This window comes from Uloborus diversus, chromosome 3 (assembly GCF_026930045.1).
Source record: "Uloborus diversus isolate 005 chromosome 3, Udiv.v.3.1, whole genome shotgun sequence".
NCBI lineage: Eukaryota > Metazoa > Arthropoda > Arachnida > Araneae > Uloboridae > Uloborus > Uloborus diversus.
In genome coordinates, this window is record NC_072733.1 from 44,096,518 (window position 1) to 44,115,623 (window position 19,106).

Consider the following 19,106-nt stretch of genomic DNA (forward strand, 5'->3'; position numbering starts at 1 on the left):
ATGGTTTTTCTGTATTTTCTGTTTTGAATACATTAGTTTTGTATATTAATTTGAAAAGAAAAGAAACTTGATGCTAGTGTCAAAATATTCTTGTGGAAGAGTAGTTAGAGTAGAAAAAATATTAGTGATACTAAAGAAAGTCTGTTATTACACTTTATTACATCGCTTAACATTAGTTCCAGAACCAAATTCTATTCATGTCATGTGATTTCCAAGTAATTGTCTCCACTAGTATAAAATGATCTAAGAATCCAAACACTCGGGTTATGAAATTTCAAATGATCTATAACCTCTCTATAAACAATGCTCTCGATTAGAATTGTTTTAGCATTAACATTTTTCTGAAACTTACTTTTGCCTGAACTATTGAGGTGTTAACATGGAAAAGAGTAAGTCCAAAAAACGGTATCTACTTGCTTGCTTCATCTTAATTCAAATTTATAAAACTTATGTTCTGAGAGAATTCAATCTCATTTATGGAATGTTTTAGAGTATGTTAGTTGTCGAAAACTTTATATAAAGATAGTTTTGGATAACTTTTATTTATCCTAAAACATTCAGCATTTGTGACTTATTCCCTTCATATGTCAACTCCTCAATTAGTTTTGAACTCAACACAGAAGAGGAAGAAGCCACGGTTTTCACAAGTCATGCTGAGGGAACTCATTGTGCTCAATCGGACAAAAGCGAATGACATTTAGTATTTAGTACAGCATCAAACAAAACAATAAAAAAGTCAGATATCTATGCACATAACACAAATCTGTGATATTTGCGCATTTTATGTGTTAACAATTGATTCTTGTTTATTTATTGCTCTATCCAAAACCGACTTTATTCTGTTCTCGTCAGTTTCCATCAGTTTCTCGAACATCGCGAATGTCCAAAGTTTCAAAAATTAGAAATGTTAAGACTTTAAAATAGGTTTTCATTTCCTCTCTATTACTTTGAAAATTAATTACTTTTTGGTTTATCTGCTCTGCCCCTTTAATTTTATGTTCTCTACTGGATGGTTTCCTCCTAATTTTTCGACAAAAGGCCAAGCGTTTTAGGCGATTAAAAGTCTTTATGTTTAAGGCTAAAGTCCTGCACTGTAAAAAAAAATGTGCAGGGTTATCATTGTTAGTGAGTGTAATGTTACACAACTTTTGGAGTAAATCATGCCGATTTTAAGAAAATTCAAATTTTGGAGGAAACTTTGACGATGGCTCACAATGACTTGTGTAAAATTCCACCTAGCGCCAAAACTACTTTAAAAATTGATTTAAAATTCAAAGTGCAAACGTAAAGATCTGCATCGAAGCAGAGCTCGTATAAAAATACAATCAACAAAAGCATTCGCCGGCCAAGCGGTGAAAAGTTCTTTTTTTACCAGCTGCCTGTGAGCAATAAGGCTGCTATTGAGGGTCTGATTCTACCCAGGCACCTTGTGTATTATTTCCTGTCTTTGTTCTGTAAAAATATCTTGCCTGTAATTTAATTAAAACTCGAATTGGTGTAAAGCTGATTGGTGCACTTTGGTTGAGAGAAAGCATAAACCTGATAAATAATGAAAAAACGAATGATTGCAAAACAAGGAAGGCAAAAGCTGTAAAGTAGACGAAACACGGAAGATCATTTTAACATCAATTTAACATACTATAACTTGTTAGTTATATATGATATATAAGAAATCATGGGCATATGGTGAGCAGTTTCAAATGTTGCAACATTCTAACTGACTTTTATACTTTCAATTTGGAACTTATAAAAGGAAGTTATTACCTGATCATTTAATAGCTTTGGATTATTTAAATCATCGATTAGTCAACTAGAAGTAAAAGACAATTAACACTTAAAACTGAGTAATCTTCCAAGAAGTCTAATGAAAGCTTATTTTTGATAATGTGTAAATTTTGAATCAATTCCTCTTTATGCAAAGAGAATTCTAATGTAACCTCACCTATAAATTATTGATGCGTTACAACATAGTAACATTACTCCCATGTAGCCTTCCCAAAGCGATGTGTTACAGTACACGAGTTATATCAGTTAAATTACTCCAGAACAATAGAGGCAGCAATGGTGCCACTGATTTTATGGAGTAAGGTCACACCAAAATTTTTAGTGCCTATGGTAAATAAGGGTCTAAATGCAAAGTTCAAGTGATAAATTAAAAACCAAAGTGACTGACCTTAAAATTCGAAAGCCAAAGTACAAACGCCTCTGAATAAGTGCGAAATTTTAAAGAATAAGATACATTTATGTAGACTAAGAGCTAAATTTCAACAGCTAGGGATAAACGTAATCAATAAATTTCATCCCTCCCTCGAACAAGGTGTCTTTCAATTGACGGGGAAGAGGGACTTAGTCCAGCAATGCAATTATAAAATATATGCCAAATTTTCAACAAAAAACAAAAGTCCTGCCCTATCAACCAGTTATTAGATTAAAGTTGAATTGAAAATATATGTGTGAAGCAAATAAAATAAAGCTAAGGTTGGTACTTACTTTGACACATATCTACATCTTTTGAAACTGTTATACTTCCATGAATGTGCTTCAGAGCTTCAAACCACTGTATGACATTTCCAACAAATCCGCAGGAAGATGATATCTTTTTTATTTCCTTTCCAGAAAGTGCGTAATCCCAGACATTAAACTGAAAGTTTTATTGAAATAAGATTCAATGATAAAAGTAACGGAATGATAATAATAGGAACTTATAAAATAAAATTATCGCGCTCAAACTTATTGAAGTCAAACCAAGTTTCTATTGAGTGGGAAATAAATATAATTGATTGAACGTATTTCTTAAAACAGTGTTATGATGCAAAAACTGTCTGTATGGTAAAAAAAATCTGTATCATTTCATACAATTCTAAGAGGAATTTAAATAATTCTGCACACGCACACACATTTCAATCTTTTAATAAATGAACGATTTAGTAATGAGTTACTTAGTGCTAGTTACTTAGACGCGAAACAACTATATTATAATTTTGTCAGCGCAATCACTAGCGGATCCACTTTGGATTTATTGAAAAGATGTAGGGTAAACGGCACCAGTAACAGACATGCTTAAGGCACCGCTCTCAGGTTAACTCAATTTTCTGAGCCTTTTAACGTATGTAGACTTTTTAAACTATTTTTCTCTTATGCAACTACATCTTATCTAACTGGCTTCTTCGGGATCCTCTGAATTAGTTAATTGTATTTTTATTTGCTAAATTTCGAAAAAAAGTCCGACCCCTGGTAACAGACACTGAAAAATCTGATCGTACTCAGTAACAGATAGAATGAGGAAAGGATGAGTAATGGAGAAAATTCCCTTTTTCTCTTCAAGATGTGCAAAATTTCTTTATTTTTAGAACTAAAACCTTATTTTATTCAAATGAACATAGAACCCCAGCAGACCTCGTAGTGGCTGTTCATAACCTTCTACCACTGCCTTGTAAATACCAACTGGCTCATAAAATTCACTCTGATAACTCTAGATGGTTGCACCGCATTCATGGGCCACAGCAACATCAGTTTTAATGACCTAAATTCTCACTATTTAAATCCAAACTTATGACTGTCTGTTACTGGATCCTTGTCTGTTACTATTGCCGTTACCCTAGTCATTATTCCTTCGTAACTAACTGGCAAGTTCTTTCTCAGTACAGCTATTGGTATTAGTCGTATTGTATAGCATATAGGGTAAATGCTCCAGTAGTCGGTCATTTAAGAGATTAGTTGTTGAGTTTTGTTAACCTATAAATTTCAGCTATCAATACAACAACAGAAACAATGCAAATCTTTAGGCTGTACCTTTCTGATAATGATCCACTAACTTGTTTCTGGAATAAAATTTTTTTATTTTAAAAACCAAGCCGTTGTTAATACGAGAAAATGCTCCAGAAGTCGGCCATAGAAACCCAGTGCTCGGCCATGCATGAGCCAGTAGTCGGCCGTTTCATTTTCGTTGATCTTATGAGGTGTAAGTGAGTAAATTTAAACAAAAATTGAATGCGAAACTTACAGCACAGCGGTGTACTTAAAAAATTAATTATTCCAGTGATTACGAAAGAATTTCGCATTCTGGATGTCTTCATAATGTTTATCTATATAATCTTCTAAACTGCAATCAGTTTGAGCATGCATCTCATGCAAAAATTATTTTATTATTTATCTTCTACATCAGCGGTTCTCAACCTACGGGTGGGGGGTGCAAAAGAATCTCAAGGGGGGGGGGGGTTAGAGTATATCAGATAAAATAAAATCAATCCTCTCATTAATGTTGTGATAGTGACTAATGTGTACGCCAACCTCACTTGAATCCTAAATTACCACAAAAAATGTATTTTCTTCTTTTCATCTTGGATTTCATATGTTCTAGTAATGAGCTGTTCAAAATAAAGCTTTGAACAGTTCAGTTATATTTCGTGCGCGAAACTATCTATATTTTCCCTTATTTACTTGTTTTCAGCTATTCATATCAGATTCATCGATTCCAATTAGATTGCTTGTATTAAGCACGTACGGAGGGAGGGGGGGTGACCTGATATCAGTCTTCAAAGGGGCTGCAGCCTGAAAGTAAGTTTGAGAACCCCTGTTCCACGTCATTAAATAAAATGATATCATATGCTGCGAAAGAAGAAATTTGATGAATGGAAAAAACTCGGGTTAAGCCGGATTTTTTTTTTTTTTTGGGAGGGGGGGAGGCATTTTGAAAACTTCCAAAACATGAGAATTTGGACCCCCCCCCCCACACACACTGACACGAAAAGATTTAAGTGTTAACTGTTTATGTTAACATTAAGACTGAACGAAAGAGTTGATAGAATTCATGACCAATAAAGAGCGAATTATTGATCAATATGATTGACATTTGACTAGTCTATGTTCTTTACAACGAAACTTCAACATACGGAACACAAAATTAAAATTGTAGTTTTGGAAATAGTTTCACCTCAAAACAATAATAGTAAAAATCCTTTAACTTAAAAGATTAGCAATCAAGGTCACGTTTAAAGCAAAATTTATCATAAAAAACAATGGTACTTCGTTGTGAAAGAACTGCAGTAACATGAATTATGTAGGGTCGTCCGTGCTTTCAAAGTTTTTTTGGCGGGGAGGGGAGCGGGGGAAAAGGATATGAATTCAGTTCATTTTAAAGGAAAAAAGCATCAAAATACGAGCAAAAATGCATAATTGCATTAAGTTGTGAAAATCCAGAGGGGGTCAATTGCCCCCCCCCATTGAAAATTCAGACATTTGGGGTGTCATGAAGATAATCATGGATCCTTCAATAAGAATATTAGTGAACGATGAATAAACTAACATGGAATTAGTAGCTACGTAATACAATTTTGAAGCTAAGTCAGCATTATTTTAAACAATAAATAAATTTTGATTTCCTAAAGAAGAAAACCTTAGGAAATAAATATTTGGTTATGGAAGCAGTAATAAAAAGTGTTACCAACATTTAAAATAATTAGCCTTAGTAAAATCAAACCATAAACGTAAGATGGTTTGATAAGAAAGACTATAAACATAACATGTTAAAAGTAATAGAACATTTACTTTAAACGCAACGATGGACTAAATTTACAACACCAGTTTTCAAGAATTCTAAATTAAAATCAAGAATAAAGGCAATAAAATGACAAAATAACCCGTTTTTGTCAAAAAAAGTTTAAACATTTTCTTTAGAAGAAATTACATTAGAAAGGGAATTTTTTCTCAAAACAGCTAAATTGCCGCTGTGTCAATACTTTATTTCAATTAGTATTTGATGAATATTAGAAAATCCATATTAGGTACGCAGCTGACTACTGGGTAGATCAAAAAAACAGTATAGAACCAGTGGTCAATCTGTCACGGCCGACTATTGGAAATGCATAAGAGTTCAGTACCCAATGGTCGGCCACCCCTCTAAAAATAATTGAGTCGAGGAAGGAGTTTATTTTTTAATTGAAACGTAATGTTACACTATCCATTAAAACATAAGTAAAAGCAAATTTACATCAGAAGGAAAAGAATAAGGGTACTTAGCATTTAATTTGGAAGTTTCTTCTTAAGAAAAAATAAGCAGAATCGCAAATTAGGAGGATGGGCACACCATTTAAAATAAAATGACTCATTACTACTTAATAAAAGGTACTTACAACTTAACTGTTGTTGGATGATAGTTGGGGACAGGTGAAGGAATGTGGGAATGCATCATATCCGATTTTGAGTTATACATATTTTATTTATATGCAGTTTTATGTCCTTCTGGTTGACTACTGGAGCACTAACCTTACCACTGTGTAATAACGCGGGTTACAGCAGCAGTTGTTTCTGTACAAAGTCAAACATTTACATCAGTATCCTGCCGTGGGCAGGTAAAGAGCAGTAACTGCAAATTGTTCTTTTTTTTTCTTTTTGCATTTTTGTCAACTATTGTACGCTAGATGTTTTGTAAAAGATAGCTTATTTGGTTTCCGCTGAAACAAAAACGTCTGTTTCCAACATTTCCCTATTGTTGGTATTTAATCCAAAACGAGTCTCTTGAAAAGAATATCTCAAAAACTCATTTTCTGCAAGTACTGTCCCCATGGCAGTTATTGGTTTCCTTACTATGAAGAATGAATATAGTTTGAACACAATTCTAATAAATTTTATGAAATATCGCACTGAAAACAGAAATTTATCAAAATGAAATAAACTATTTAAAATGTACCTCTGTGATCTCCCCAACGAAAGCTTCTAAGACACTAAATGTGCTCCCAAGACTGTCTTGTTCTTGTCCTAATATGAAAATACCAGGCCTCATGTATTTGTCATTGCTCTGGTCATTACCTTCTATGATCAGTTTTCCATCAACGTAAAAGAACCATCTTCCATTTTCACGTTCCCACGTCAAAGCATAGTGATGCCACATTGAATCCCTGAAGCAAATATCGATGGGTGAGAATGCAAGTTTTTAAATATAACTGAGTTCCATAAGTTTAGAAATTATTTAAAAGCCATCATGCTACGCTATTATTAACAATCCTTATGAAATAGGTATGATACTTCACTCATTTACAAACAAAATGCTATTAATTTTTTCTCAATCTGTCCGAAATGTAAAAGAATTTACAAAGTATCCTAAACGTGAGCTCAAAAGAATAAAGAATAAACTTATCAAATTATAAGTGTTTTTTGTCATCATGTACGTGCAAAATTTAGTTAATGTCAATTCAAATGGATCATCTTTTCATGAGTAACTTATTGTAAACCAAAAAATAAAATTGGTCGCACAGTCTTATCAGGGATTTTATTTCTTAATCGCACCAAATGAGCTCTGAATTTGTCCATGATGAGATCTCGTTTCCAAAAAAAAGATCTGTTTTCTTATTACTGAGGTTTCTAAACAACATTTATTTAAAGTATTTAAATTTTGCAATGCTAAACCTATGAAAATACATACAAGGGAGTTTTTCTCATTTTTTATTATCAATTAAGATTGCTTATTAATTTCCTTTTGTTAATTATGGACGTTTCTCATTTGAGAGACACAGGAGAGGGAATGATAGATAGCGAGACTCGTAATTCATTGCGACGTGACCAACGAAATCCATGAAAGCTAAATCATTTACTTATTGCAGAAGATAAATCTTTTCACATCTTGTTAATTCTTTTCTTTCTCGCTTTATTTATTAAGTTTTAACGGACACTAATGTTTTTCATAATTTTTTAATCATTATGTTTGTTTTCGCAGACGATAAATCTTTTCACAACTAAATGTTGGTTCGCTTTCTTCCCCAAATGTTATTTACGGACGTTTCGTGCAGTTTAGAAAGTTTGGATGAAATCATTGGGCATATTGCAAGTAAATAATAGCCGTGATTACTTTTCCTTAACGCAAACTTTACTTTATATTGGGATTTTTGAAGAACGTTGTCCTTAGTCTAATGTCATTTTATTTTAGTTATTTCAAATTCGTAGTTTTCGCTCTTTATTTTATTCATCAATTCAAGTTCCATGCAACTGGAGTAGAGGTCATTAACGTTTGTGTGTATTTTGATTATTTCTCTTGAATATTATTTTTTTTCGTCTCATTGAATGGTTCCTATGTCAATCTGATAGCAAAAAAAAAAAAAAAAAATGTGATTTGAGTTTACCAGAAACGAGATCAAGGTTTTTGAAAAAAACTAGTGAATATTAAGTATTTTAAATTTAGGAATACTTTATTCTGAAATACTCTGTACATTAGTCATTATCAATCCTACGATTTTTTCATCAATTTGTAACTGGAGCTAAACTTCTCCACTTATTTTCGATTTTATGTGAGCTATTACATACATAGAATTCAGACTATTTAATAAGTTCTGAATTGTGTAAGACTTGCTCACGCCTTTTGTATGAAATTATACGCTAAATGTAACTTTGTGACTCCATTTACCTTTTTTTATTTATCTTTCTTTTTTTTCCCGTAATCTTCAATACTAAATGAGTTGTTTTAAAATTAAGTAAAAAACTGACGGAAAAAACACTATCAATATTGGTTAGCAAAGTTTTATTATATTATTTTTAAGTGTATATTTTTTTATATACTCATACGCTATTACTAACATATACCACACAGCTCGTTACGACATCCGTAGACTGCAGTTTTTCTCTTGTTGGAGATCATTGGTCTGGAATAGCCATACTAGAGCCGAAGCTATCGTTAAAGTTGCATGGAAACTGTAACTGAGATTATTTTCACACTGGTAGCAGAGTTTTTTGATTTAGTACATAACCGCGAGGACCGCAAACATGGTGCAACTTCGTCTCGTAGAGTGAAGGCAAATGTTAATTTAAAAACCTAAGGCACAGCTTATTACTTTATGCAGCTTGATACAGTGCGAAATATGCTTTTAGTTCTGCCTAAGCTCCGGTGATGTGGGGCAATAACTTGCAGCTCATATGAAAGTGTTATTAACGTAATAATTTAGAAATAAAAAGTGTTAAAATAACAATGATAACACTTAAGAGTTCAAATAATTATCAATAAAAATGCAATATATGATTATAACTTTTTCAGTTTTTCCAGGGCACATTGCATCCTTCACCAAGAATGAAGCAACTGCGCTTACTGTGCTAAATGTACGGTCGATTGTAACATACAGAGAAAATATAGGAAGACTGCATTTAACGTTTTATCAGATTTTCGAAAAGAAATTCAGTAAAAAAAAAACTAAATTCATAAAAATGTTTTGACCAGTTCCGATCTACCCTACTGAAAAAGAAAATAAATTTCAATTGGCATTATATAGTTCTTTATGACTTATTTCTACGTAGCTGCATTGTTTTATGAAACAAGTAACTGATTATTTTTTCCCCAGGAACTGTTTGTTCTAGTTTAAAATGTTCAGATAAAATGTCGTCAATGAATGGTCATATAATTGAATAAAGGGTAAAATTTATTTTTATTTCTGTTTCTTTTTTTTTTTTTTTTTTTCCCCGACTTGCATTTCAAATCATATAAATATAGAGCTAACACATTGTCTGCGATCCGAAATGAATCAAAAAAATTTACTCGTCGTTAAAAATCAATTAAAAATCAATTATATTGCTTGTGAATTACATTTATTTCCCAAATATTGGCTTAACAGCCTACTAATTCGATAATTTGGAGAAATGATTTTTGTAATCCCTATTTTCATTTGTATCATGAAACAATTAGACTTCATTTAATAAAGATCGAGTCCTGCAAATGGATTTCTCATTTCGCCACTGCATGTCAACTGGCGCTTCTATTAAAGAGCTCCGGGGGAAGTATTGATTTCATACAGGCGGAATGCGAGCTAATTATAGACAACTCGAAATTTTTCATTTCCATAGCGAAGAATGATTTTTCGATTATTTCTGAGTTGGTATATAATGCATTTGTCTGCGAAATCATTTCAGAAACTATTCTTATGGAACGGAATATTTGAACGACATATGTAAAAAGCAAAACAATTTCACCTCTTTCCCTTTTTTTTGTCATGAAATTGCTTCATTCAGAAAAAAGTAATAATTTGTATACCTTTGTCAACTTTTGTCGATTACAATATTTTTTTTAAAGGGGAGAGGGCAGCTTCCATTTATTTATTTATTCCTTTTTTTTCCTTTCCAAGTTTAAATCCATACTTAAAGGGATGTATTTAAATATCATTTAGATGACTCTCTTTTGATTTTATAATTGAAAATTTCAGTGAGAGACAATGCAAGGGAGACCGACCAATTGGTGAACACTTAGCGCAATTTCATTTAAAAAAATTCATAACATCATTAAAAATTAGCACTTAGCACAAAACAGTAAAACCAAGTTAATTGTCATATGAGGCAGTAAAAAGCAAAAGAATGTAAGTGACAAAATTAAAAATTTGGAGATAACTAATACAAATGGAAAGGTAACCTCTCCTCTGCGGCAACATAGTACTAGCAAAGATAATAGAATACTAATCAAGATTGGACACTTGACGACTGGTTTTTACGTATGGCAAGGAAAACAAGCGTAAATAGAATGAAAACTGTTACTTCAAAAAGAACATTCCAAGTTGAACAAGCGCCGAAGGTTACCTTTTCATAAATTGAGGAAAACCGTGAAATTTTAGACTTGACTGTACCTAAATGACTAGGTTTTCAATTACACCTAGCATGAACGTTTTTGAAGAGGACGAAATTTGCTGCATTATAATTCTAGAACTGTCTCTTTAGACCAAATAGTTTCCAAGATAAAGCCTTAAAAAATAATAATAATTCCGAACCTCGCAAGTTTTAGCAATATTGCAATATTTTGTCGTTCTGAACGGCTTTATCTCGGATTCAATTGGGTCTGAAGAGATTGTTCTAGATTCATATTGTAGCAGATTTAATCTTCTTCAAAACGTGCAGAATATGTTTTTTTAACTAGTCGTTTACGGCTTAGGGTTAAAATCGGAAAAAATCACACTAAAGTCTAAAATTTCTTTTCTTTTCTTTTTTTTTTTTTTTTTTTGACTAGATTGCGTTCGGCGCTAGAGGTCAAAAACTTGGATAATTTTTTCTATCAATATCATGAACAACTGAGCAAAAAAGCAGACCTAACGTATCTGACTAGGCAAAACTTTCAGACGACAAGTTACTGGACTAAAATGGAAGACGAGAGTTCTTTATTTGCCGCACTGTTAGCCGCAAGTTTAAAATCAGGAATATCAGCTTACCTGTTAGCGGAGTATTCAGTATGGTAAGGCTCACCATGTATGTATAAGATGAGCCGATTAGTATCCAAAAATGTTAATGCGTTGTCAATTACAACTCCATCGCTATTTTTGTAACTGTATGAAACTGGCGTTGCTTTACTTTTTGGATCCTTGAAATCGGTTCGCATGTAAAAAGACACTGTTATTGCATAAAGCAAGCGAGAGTTTTCAAGCTCCACATAGTTTGATGTCAATCTTTCCTCGTACTTCAAAGCAAATTCTGGAAACAAAGCTGGAAGGAAATTCATGATTTGTGACAAACAATATTAAGTGAAGGAAATGCATTCATCCTTGTTATTCAATGGTTTTATATATTTTGCAGAAGTTAAAAGTTATAAATTAACTTCATTTCAATGAAAATGCTACGATTATAGCGAAATATTGGATAAGTGGAGTGAAATTAGCTATCAGAGTGGTGTTAGATGCTGGTTTCTTACGCCAAAAGGGGTACGTTCAGTCCTGGCTCCAGTCAGTGGGTTTTTAAGATACAGAAAGTGGACAACGTCCATGCCGTATGAACATGCGGCATGTTGAAGATCCCTCGAGTTCTCGTTTGGCTTAGAGTGCTCTTGGCAAAGTTAAATTCCTAGTACAGTTTTGCATCGAACAGAGTCCAGGTGCCTCCATCTGGTAGGGAAACTGGACGTCGAAATTCTCATGGTTATGGCATCAGCCGATAGTGGTGTTGCATGAAAGTATGGATGCTGTGCAATCGGGGGATTGCACAAGATCTGCAAAAGATAGTGCCTCTAACGCAGTCACAATTGTAAGAAACTTGAGGGAAGACACAGAGCGATAGGTCATGTGTAAGAGTTTGTGCTGTTTGGTATTAATTGCATTATGTTTTACTTCCCAGACCTTACCACCAGTTTCTTCTCACATCAGTGCAGAAGACGTTGGTGTCAGATTTCCAGATTCCCCCCCCCTCACCCCAATCAATATCAGCTTTCTGGTTTGATGTTATATTTTAAGCTCCATTAAAGACTGAGGCTGTAATATTACTAGCAGGCGCTGAAACCAATACGGAATTTATCAGCGGTCCACCATAAGGAGAATTCAAACTGTAGTCATTTCATTTCTATTCTGCGTCCGATACATGTTTTATCTAGTATCACAGGAGTTACTGTAGTTCAAATTGTTTTGTTAATGATCAACGTGCTGACACATTTTTCATCAATAATAACAACCCGAAAGAATGTACTTAATGTTTTAATCAGTGGCGTAGTCAGAAAAAAAAATTCGATGTCGGATAGGGTTACATTTTAGATTGAGGGGTCCGGGGATATGGTCAGTTTCAGTTGCTTTCTATGGTCAAAAAAGGAAAGCTTAGGAGTTTCGGGAGGTGGGGACAACATCCACAACACCACAACCCCCCTGGATAGTCACCTAGATTTAATATAACTAATCCGTCTACTCACACGGAGGCTGTTAAACCTAACATGCTTTCTCGTGCATTTACGAATATTGTATCTCTTTAATAATACCAAGGGATGAAAAAGTATACCTGTAATGAATGATAGAACACTTTCTCTCTTATTTCACTATTACGCACAAAACAATACGTTACCTTTTCTAATATTATAGTGTCTCTACTGATTTGTTCAACCACAAAATCGTAATTTCTACGCATAAAACTTTTTAAATCTTTCCTTTCTTTAATTAGACCAGTCATTCACAAAAAAGCAAATATTGATGCCTGTGGCGATAGAATTTTAATTGGACTGAGAAAGGCGAACGAGTGAGTGAAGCAAAATGCATATTTTCAGAGATAATAAGCAAAAATCTTTTATTAGTATAACTACTTAGAATAAAAATGATTTCAAGTAATATTTCAGCTCAAACAATATTAATAATTTTCCTCTCTCCTTTTCAATCACTAACCAAAGTACAGTTTTTATCGCAATTATGACAAACTTATTTAGACTAATGAGAATTGAAAAAACAGAATTCGAGGAGAAGTTGCTTTTTAATTATTTCAATGCTTCAATTATTAAAAATTTCAGACTAAGGAGGGAATAACGATAAATCATTAGAGAAGGTTGAAAATAAAGCTCATTTCGTAAAATAACATCATTAAGAAACTAAATCCTCAGAAGGAAAAAACAACCTAATAGTTTGAAACGAGGGAAGACACCAATCAGTTTCAAAAAGTTGAAATAAACAAATTTAGTTTTTAAAAGAAACAGATGGTATATGAATTATTTAATTGTGTGAAACTGTCTGCTTCCAGAAGGAGGAATTTAGGCCTGAAATAGGGGAAAAAAGAAAAATGATGATCTGAAAATTGGAGAAATATTTACTTATAACCTCCGTATGTTTCTTCGCACTGCACCAATTTCACCTCATGCTTTGTGTTATCTCTGTTGCATTTGCCAGGCTAATAGTTTGAACTTATCTTTCACCCGACGAAGAAAAGAAAAAGAAATTGAAACTTTTAAATTTAGTGAGAAAAGCATGTCCAAAAACTATTTTTTTAACAACTGTTTGGTTAAATCTTAACAATTGCTTCTGTCATTTATAAGTGAAAGTTCTTCAATATAGAAATTTCGCTCTATGAGATATAAGAGGACGGCCACAAGTCTGTACCTCAGAGCCAGAAGTACGTAAGTCACATTATGATAATTTTACACTACAAAAAATATTCCGAAACGTTACTGGTAATTTCCATGAAACGTTCTGAGGTTTTCACAATTTTCCAGTGAAAACTATATCTTTGTCAAAAAGTGTCCTGAATTGCTCCAAGTTACACGATAGCAGACTTCTCACTGTTGAAAAAAATATTTTTAGCTACCAGTTTAAAGATTCACTAAATGTAAATATTTAGTGGATCTGCTTACAAACGATTGCAAACTGAATGAGAGCGAATAAGTCTCTGGATTCCGCGGCTCTGCAAGCAAGTGGGGTGCTTGGAACTTGCAATTCTGTTTTAGCGCTGTCCATATTTGCAGTAATGCTTTTGGAGCTTTCTTGGTAAATCAGGAAAGCGCCAAGCTACTACTTAAAACCTTCTTAAGTTTTCTTTGAAGGTTCCAGAAACATTACTGACTTTAACCGGAGATTTTTCTGTAATATTTAGAAAGATTTAAGAATGATTTCAGGAAAGTTACTGAATTTTAGCGGAAAACATTTCCTGTTTTTTTTTTTTTCTTGCAAGATATGCTACTGGTAGAAATTGGGTACATCAGCTGCCCATTATTTTCCAGGAACGTTTTTGAATTGCTTTTATAGTGTACAGGACTTTTTACTAGCTCATACAGAGGATGGGACGCGTGCTCTTTTAACCCTAGTAAAAAATTGAAAAAATATATTTTTTTTAAGAATAACGTTCACATGCCTCTATGCAGAATAGACTTCTAATTACAATGCACTAACAAAACGGAAAATCGCAATTTTTGTTCTTACGTCTGTCTGGCTCTGATGTACAGAAATGATGTCACACTTTGAGAAGGGAAGGAGGTTCTTGAAATCATGACAGTTAGAGACAAGAAGGAGAGAGGGAGTAACAAGAAGTATGAAATTACAAAACTTTTATTTCTTTCTTTTTTAATTAGCATGCTTATGAAAAGCAGCGTGACATGTGACAAAGAGAAAGGATGGTGTAATGTGAAATGTAACACTTCACAACAAAGGGGGAGGGGGATGAAACTCGTTGAAAAAACGGCGTGACATCGTTTATGGACAGCCCCTTGTTGAAACTAATTTCAAGCATGGCAACACGGTATTTGAAGTAACGTACTAACTTTTACATAAACTACACCGCCAGCTCAGTCATTCCATCAGAGAACTGCAGTTTCGTGCTTATTAGTATTCATTAGCCCGGAATAGGAAGTGACTGAGCTGGAGATGGAAAACCTCTTAAGGGAATCAAGTGTAGTAGGTAATATAGAATTAGCACTGACCAGACGAGTGACCGAAACGTGGTTCGGTTCAACTCGAAGATTGAAGGCAAGGCATGGTATTTCCAGTTAAGTTATCGCCCTATATTTATATAATTCTGCCTTAGCCTGGCTATAGGGCGATAACTTACTGAAAATACTAACTTTGGCTACCAACATGCAATTCAATCTTTTCAATTCAGTATAAATGCCTTTAAACAATACCTATTCTAGACTAAGTTTTAAAAGAAATTGCTTTATATTTTTATTATTTTATAAATTTCTCAATCCCCCCCATTTGCAAGGATGGACATTTTTATGCATATATTTGCGCTTTATTCCCAGAATTTTAAACTTTGACTTTTAATTGTAATATATTCGAATATAAAGAATCATTATGTACCATAGTTTGAAGTATCAAGTTCCTAAAAAAAATTGTGTTGTATCTGTTTCGGGTGTGGACCGTAGTGTTACGTCCAAAACAGGTACAAATATTTATTTTTTAAGTATTTTTTAAAAAATTTTTGCAAAGTTGATACTTTATGGTATGATACATATTGGTTCTTTGTAATTGAATATATAAAAATAAAAAGTAAAATTTTAAAATTATGGTAGTAAAGCGGAAATGTGAACACAAAAACGTCCGTTTGTGCAAATGGTTTGACCAAAAAACAATGTCTTAGCAAAAAAATTCAAATGCTCATACTTAAGAATAATAGAGAAACCGTTAGGTGTAGCACACCAAATTAAGCATGAAAAGCAAACATATACATTATTTCTTCCAGGTGTTTTGTTGTGACAATGTCATAACTATATGAAGCATTTTTCAAACTTCATAAGTACGGCATTAATTTGAATATAAATTTCACTCCTTTCGGCGAAAAATAAACATAAATCTCACAATGTGGCAGTTTTTCGAAAAAAAAAAAGTTTATTTTATTTTTTAATTACTCATTGTTTTAATTTATAACACCCCACGAGTGAAGTCTAATAGTTTAGTTGGTTAGAGCGTGTTAAAAACGCGAAGACCGTGGGTTCGATCCCCGCATCGGTTTTGTCGATTTTGAATAACTTTTTTTCCTCGGAATAACTTAGATCCAAATTTCGAAGAATGTATAATCTAAAATTAATGCAGGATTCTGAATTACAGTTGTACTGTTGCATTAAAATCAGAAAAAAAAGTTTATTTTAGCATGGTAAGTCATCATGAATAACATTTAAGGTTTTTTTTTTTTTTTTTTTGGATGAGTGGAGGGTTGTTCTTCAATACTTCATAAAGCTATAAAAGTAAGGCATCATTCTGGTATCTTTTTCACTGCCATCAGCGAAAAATGAAGAAATAATTCACATTGTTACTGTTTTAAAAAAAATTGCCGTTAAAAAATCGGATGTTCAAAATTACCGCTTTTAACGCGAATGTTTCGCATGGTTCAGCAAGTTCAGTATTATAGTTAAACACAATTTATTGCAAAATATTTCCTGGCATTTTCAGAAAAATTAGATGGTGAGTGATCAAATGCTCTAGCCACACATATTTTATTTCCAACTCTATTGAAGCAATATTAAGAAAACTTCTGTCAACAGGTCTACAGCAGAACTTCAATCGTGCTTAATCCCTTTTGCAAATAACGGCTGTTAGGGTAAGCTTTAAGTAAGATGTTTTTCCTGGAATGGGGGCTAAAGCTAAATCTTCGTTCCCCGCTTCAAATATAAGAGGCTTTTTTTGAAGGGATGTGCTAAAAACACTGGTTTTGCAGGCAAGTTCTGATTCTCAGTAATATAAGAGATCACTGGCCATTAATTCCGATGTTGTTTGCAAAGATACTACCAAACAGTCAAGTCATTGGACTACTCATGTTATAATACCCTCTCTGCTTTATTATGCGTCATATGCCTATCAATGTTAGATATCTTTAGATAAACATGACAGCAAAACACGTTCATATTTAAGTACTTAACGAGGAAATGAAAAACAAGATAAATATAGAAACGAAAAAAGATTAATTTTTAAGAAGTCTCAGAAGAATTAATGATAATTTAATGATGCAATGACAAATACTGTAGTTGCATGCATGTTTAATGACTCTAGAATTGAGTATAAATTAACATCTGATTCAATGCAATGAAGTTAGTATTCATTAACTGTAATGTAAGTATGGAGTTAGTATTCACTAACTTTAGTATAATATTAGGTAGCTTTTTGTACCCGTGTTGTAAAATGACGAACTTAAAGTCATATACTGAAATGGTTTATGCTTGATTTACTGGATTAAAAACATAACTAAAAATCACACTTAATTCTATTGTGCCAACAGTTATTAATGTAAGAGCAAAATTAAAGTTCGTGTCAAATAAACTTTTATAACAATCCGTAATAATGAAAAGTTTGTGCAATGTAGCTAACTTTTCATTACTATGGATTTAATCACGCAGTAGTTTTCTATCCATTTTCACGTAGCACTTACTTCAAAAAAGCCAATAATTTCACTGGCCTACTTTTTGATCGAAACATGTAAGTAGTTGCTTTACCTTGCGAACGCAGCACGTTTAGCTTATTATTCCGGTTTGAAAATAATAATCAGGGATGCCCATCCCCTCTCATCCCCAAGAGCAATGACTCCTAATACCATAAAGAGCCCCCGAGACCAAGAGTCCTCCCCTCTCCAAAAAAAAAGGAAAATACCTCTAAAAAGCCCACCCTAAAATTTTAATGGCGTAGTCTGCGCCATGACCTCCTTACTTGGGCACCCCTGGAAAAAAAAAAAAGATTCAATGCCGTGAAAACTCTAGCTAAGGAGAAAAACAAAAATTAGCTTTATGAAAAATTAAAGACAATGTTAATATGATGTCGTTAGAAAATGACTTTAGAAGGCTTGCGGAGAAAAACTAAGTGCTTTCTGCAAAAACAATAGATCATTTTTAAAGTCAAAAAATGATTTCAAGTACAAAATAACATAAAGAACTTTGAGTTTCAAACCGTGTTTAAAATCTTAAAAAAGGCATAAGTCATTGAACACAGTTATTGCTTGAAATCCAAAATAAAAAAATCTGAGTCACCAATCTTAAAAAAATAGGAGGACAGCAGACAAAAATGTTCTTCTGTAACGAGCAAAGTTATTTCAAGAAAATTCTAGCGGGAAAACAAGCTAAAAACTTTGAAATATGGTGAGTTTATGGCTTTACCATAAGACATGAAATAGTTTTTCTTCGTCTAGACATCGAAAATTACGTTTTTTAAAAGCGGAACAGCAGTAAAGAATTTAAAATATGGAACATTTATTTGTTGTTTATTTATAACGCAATTCACGTAAAACAAATTTTTTTGACCAGTTTATAATAAAAATTGTAATCATTATTCTCGAGAAATTAGCTCGTGTTTTTTCAAACGATAAATTTTGGTATTGGAAATTTATTTTATTGAATTTCTATACATACAAAACTAAATTCCTTTTAAGGAGTGGTTTGGCATTTAAAATCTAAGTAGAAATAAATATAGGGTGCTATACTTGGATCATACAATTTAATCACAAATTGGTATATCTTTGTTGGAATAGTTGAATTTATACGATGAAATGCAAAAACAGTAGTTTTATTTAACTACATATTAATTAATTTTAATGGGGGTTCCCCTCCCCCCCCCCTCTTTTTTTTTGTTTTGCTTTTCTGTGGAACGACCCGTCATATTCCACAAATCGTGGGGTTACAAGTGAAACATACTAAGTCAAAAAATAAGTTTTCCATAAACGTCGAACCATTAAAATCTTCTAGATTAGAGTTTTAGCGTTTCTTAATGAGATTACCTAGCTTTAAAAAAATTTAAATAAATAAAGTGGGTTTCATATTCATACCTCAGTTTTGGGGCCAGAAGAATCTGAAAATCTATGACTTTGTCATAGTGTGTTTCACTTGTAACCTCCATGTTATACAGTGGCACCATAAAGTGAGTATATATGGAGCCGGTCTCGAACCTAGGACCCTCCGCTGCCCTATCTACTAGGTTACTCAAGGTCCTGTTTTCTTTTATATA

The 19,106-nt window shown here is 33.0% G+C and overlaps 1 protein-coding gene across 1 annotated transcript in view; it reads right to left on the minus strand.

Moving 5' to 3' along the window:
* LOC129218247 (sushi, von Willebrand factor type A, EGF and pentraxin domain-containing protein 1-like) overlaps positions 1-19,106 on the minus strand; it is a 120,799-nt gene that overhangs the window by 16,617 nt on the left and 85,076 nt on the right. The window contains exons 22-24 of the mRNA XM_054852471.1: positions 11,166-11,436; positions 6,689-6,896; positions 2,491-2,641 (exon numbers count right to left, since the gene is read on the minus strand). Coding sequence (XP_054708446.1) covers positions 2,491-2,641; positions 6,689-6,896; positions 11,166-11,436 — 630 coding nt within the window. The remainder of the gene's footprint in view (positions 1-2,490; positions 2,642-6,688; positions 6,897-11,165; positions 11,437-19,106) is intronic.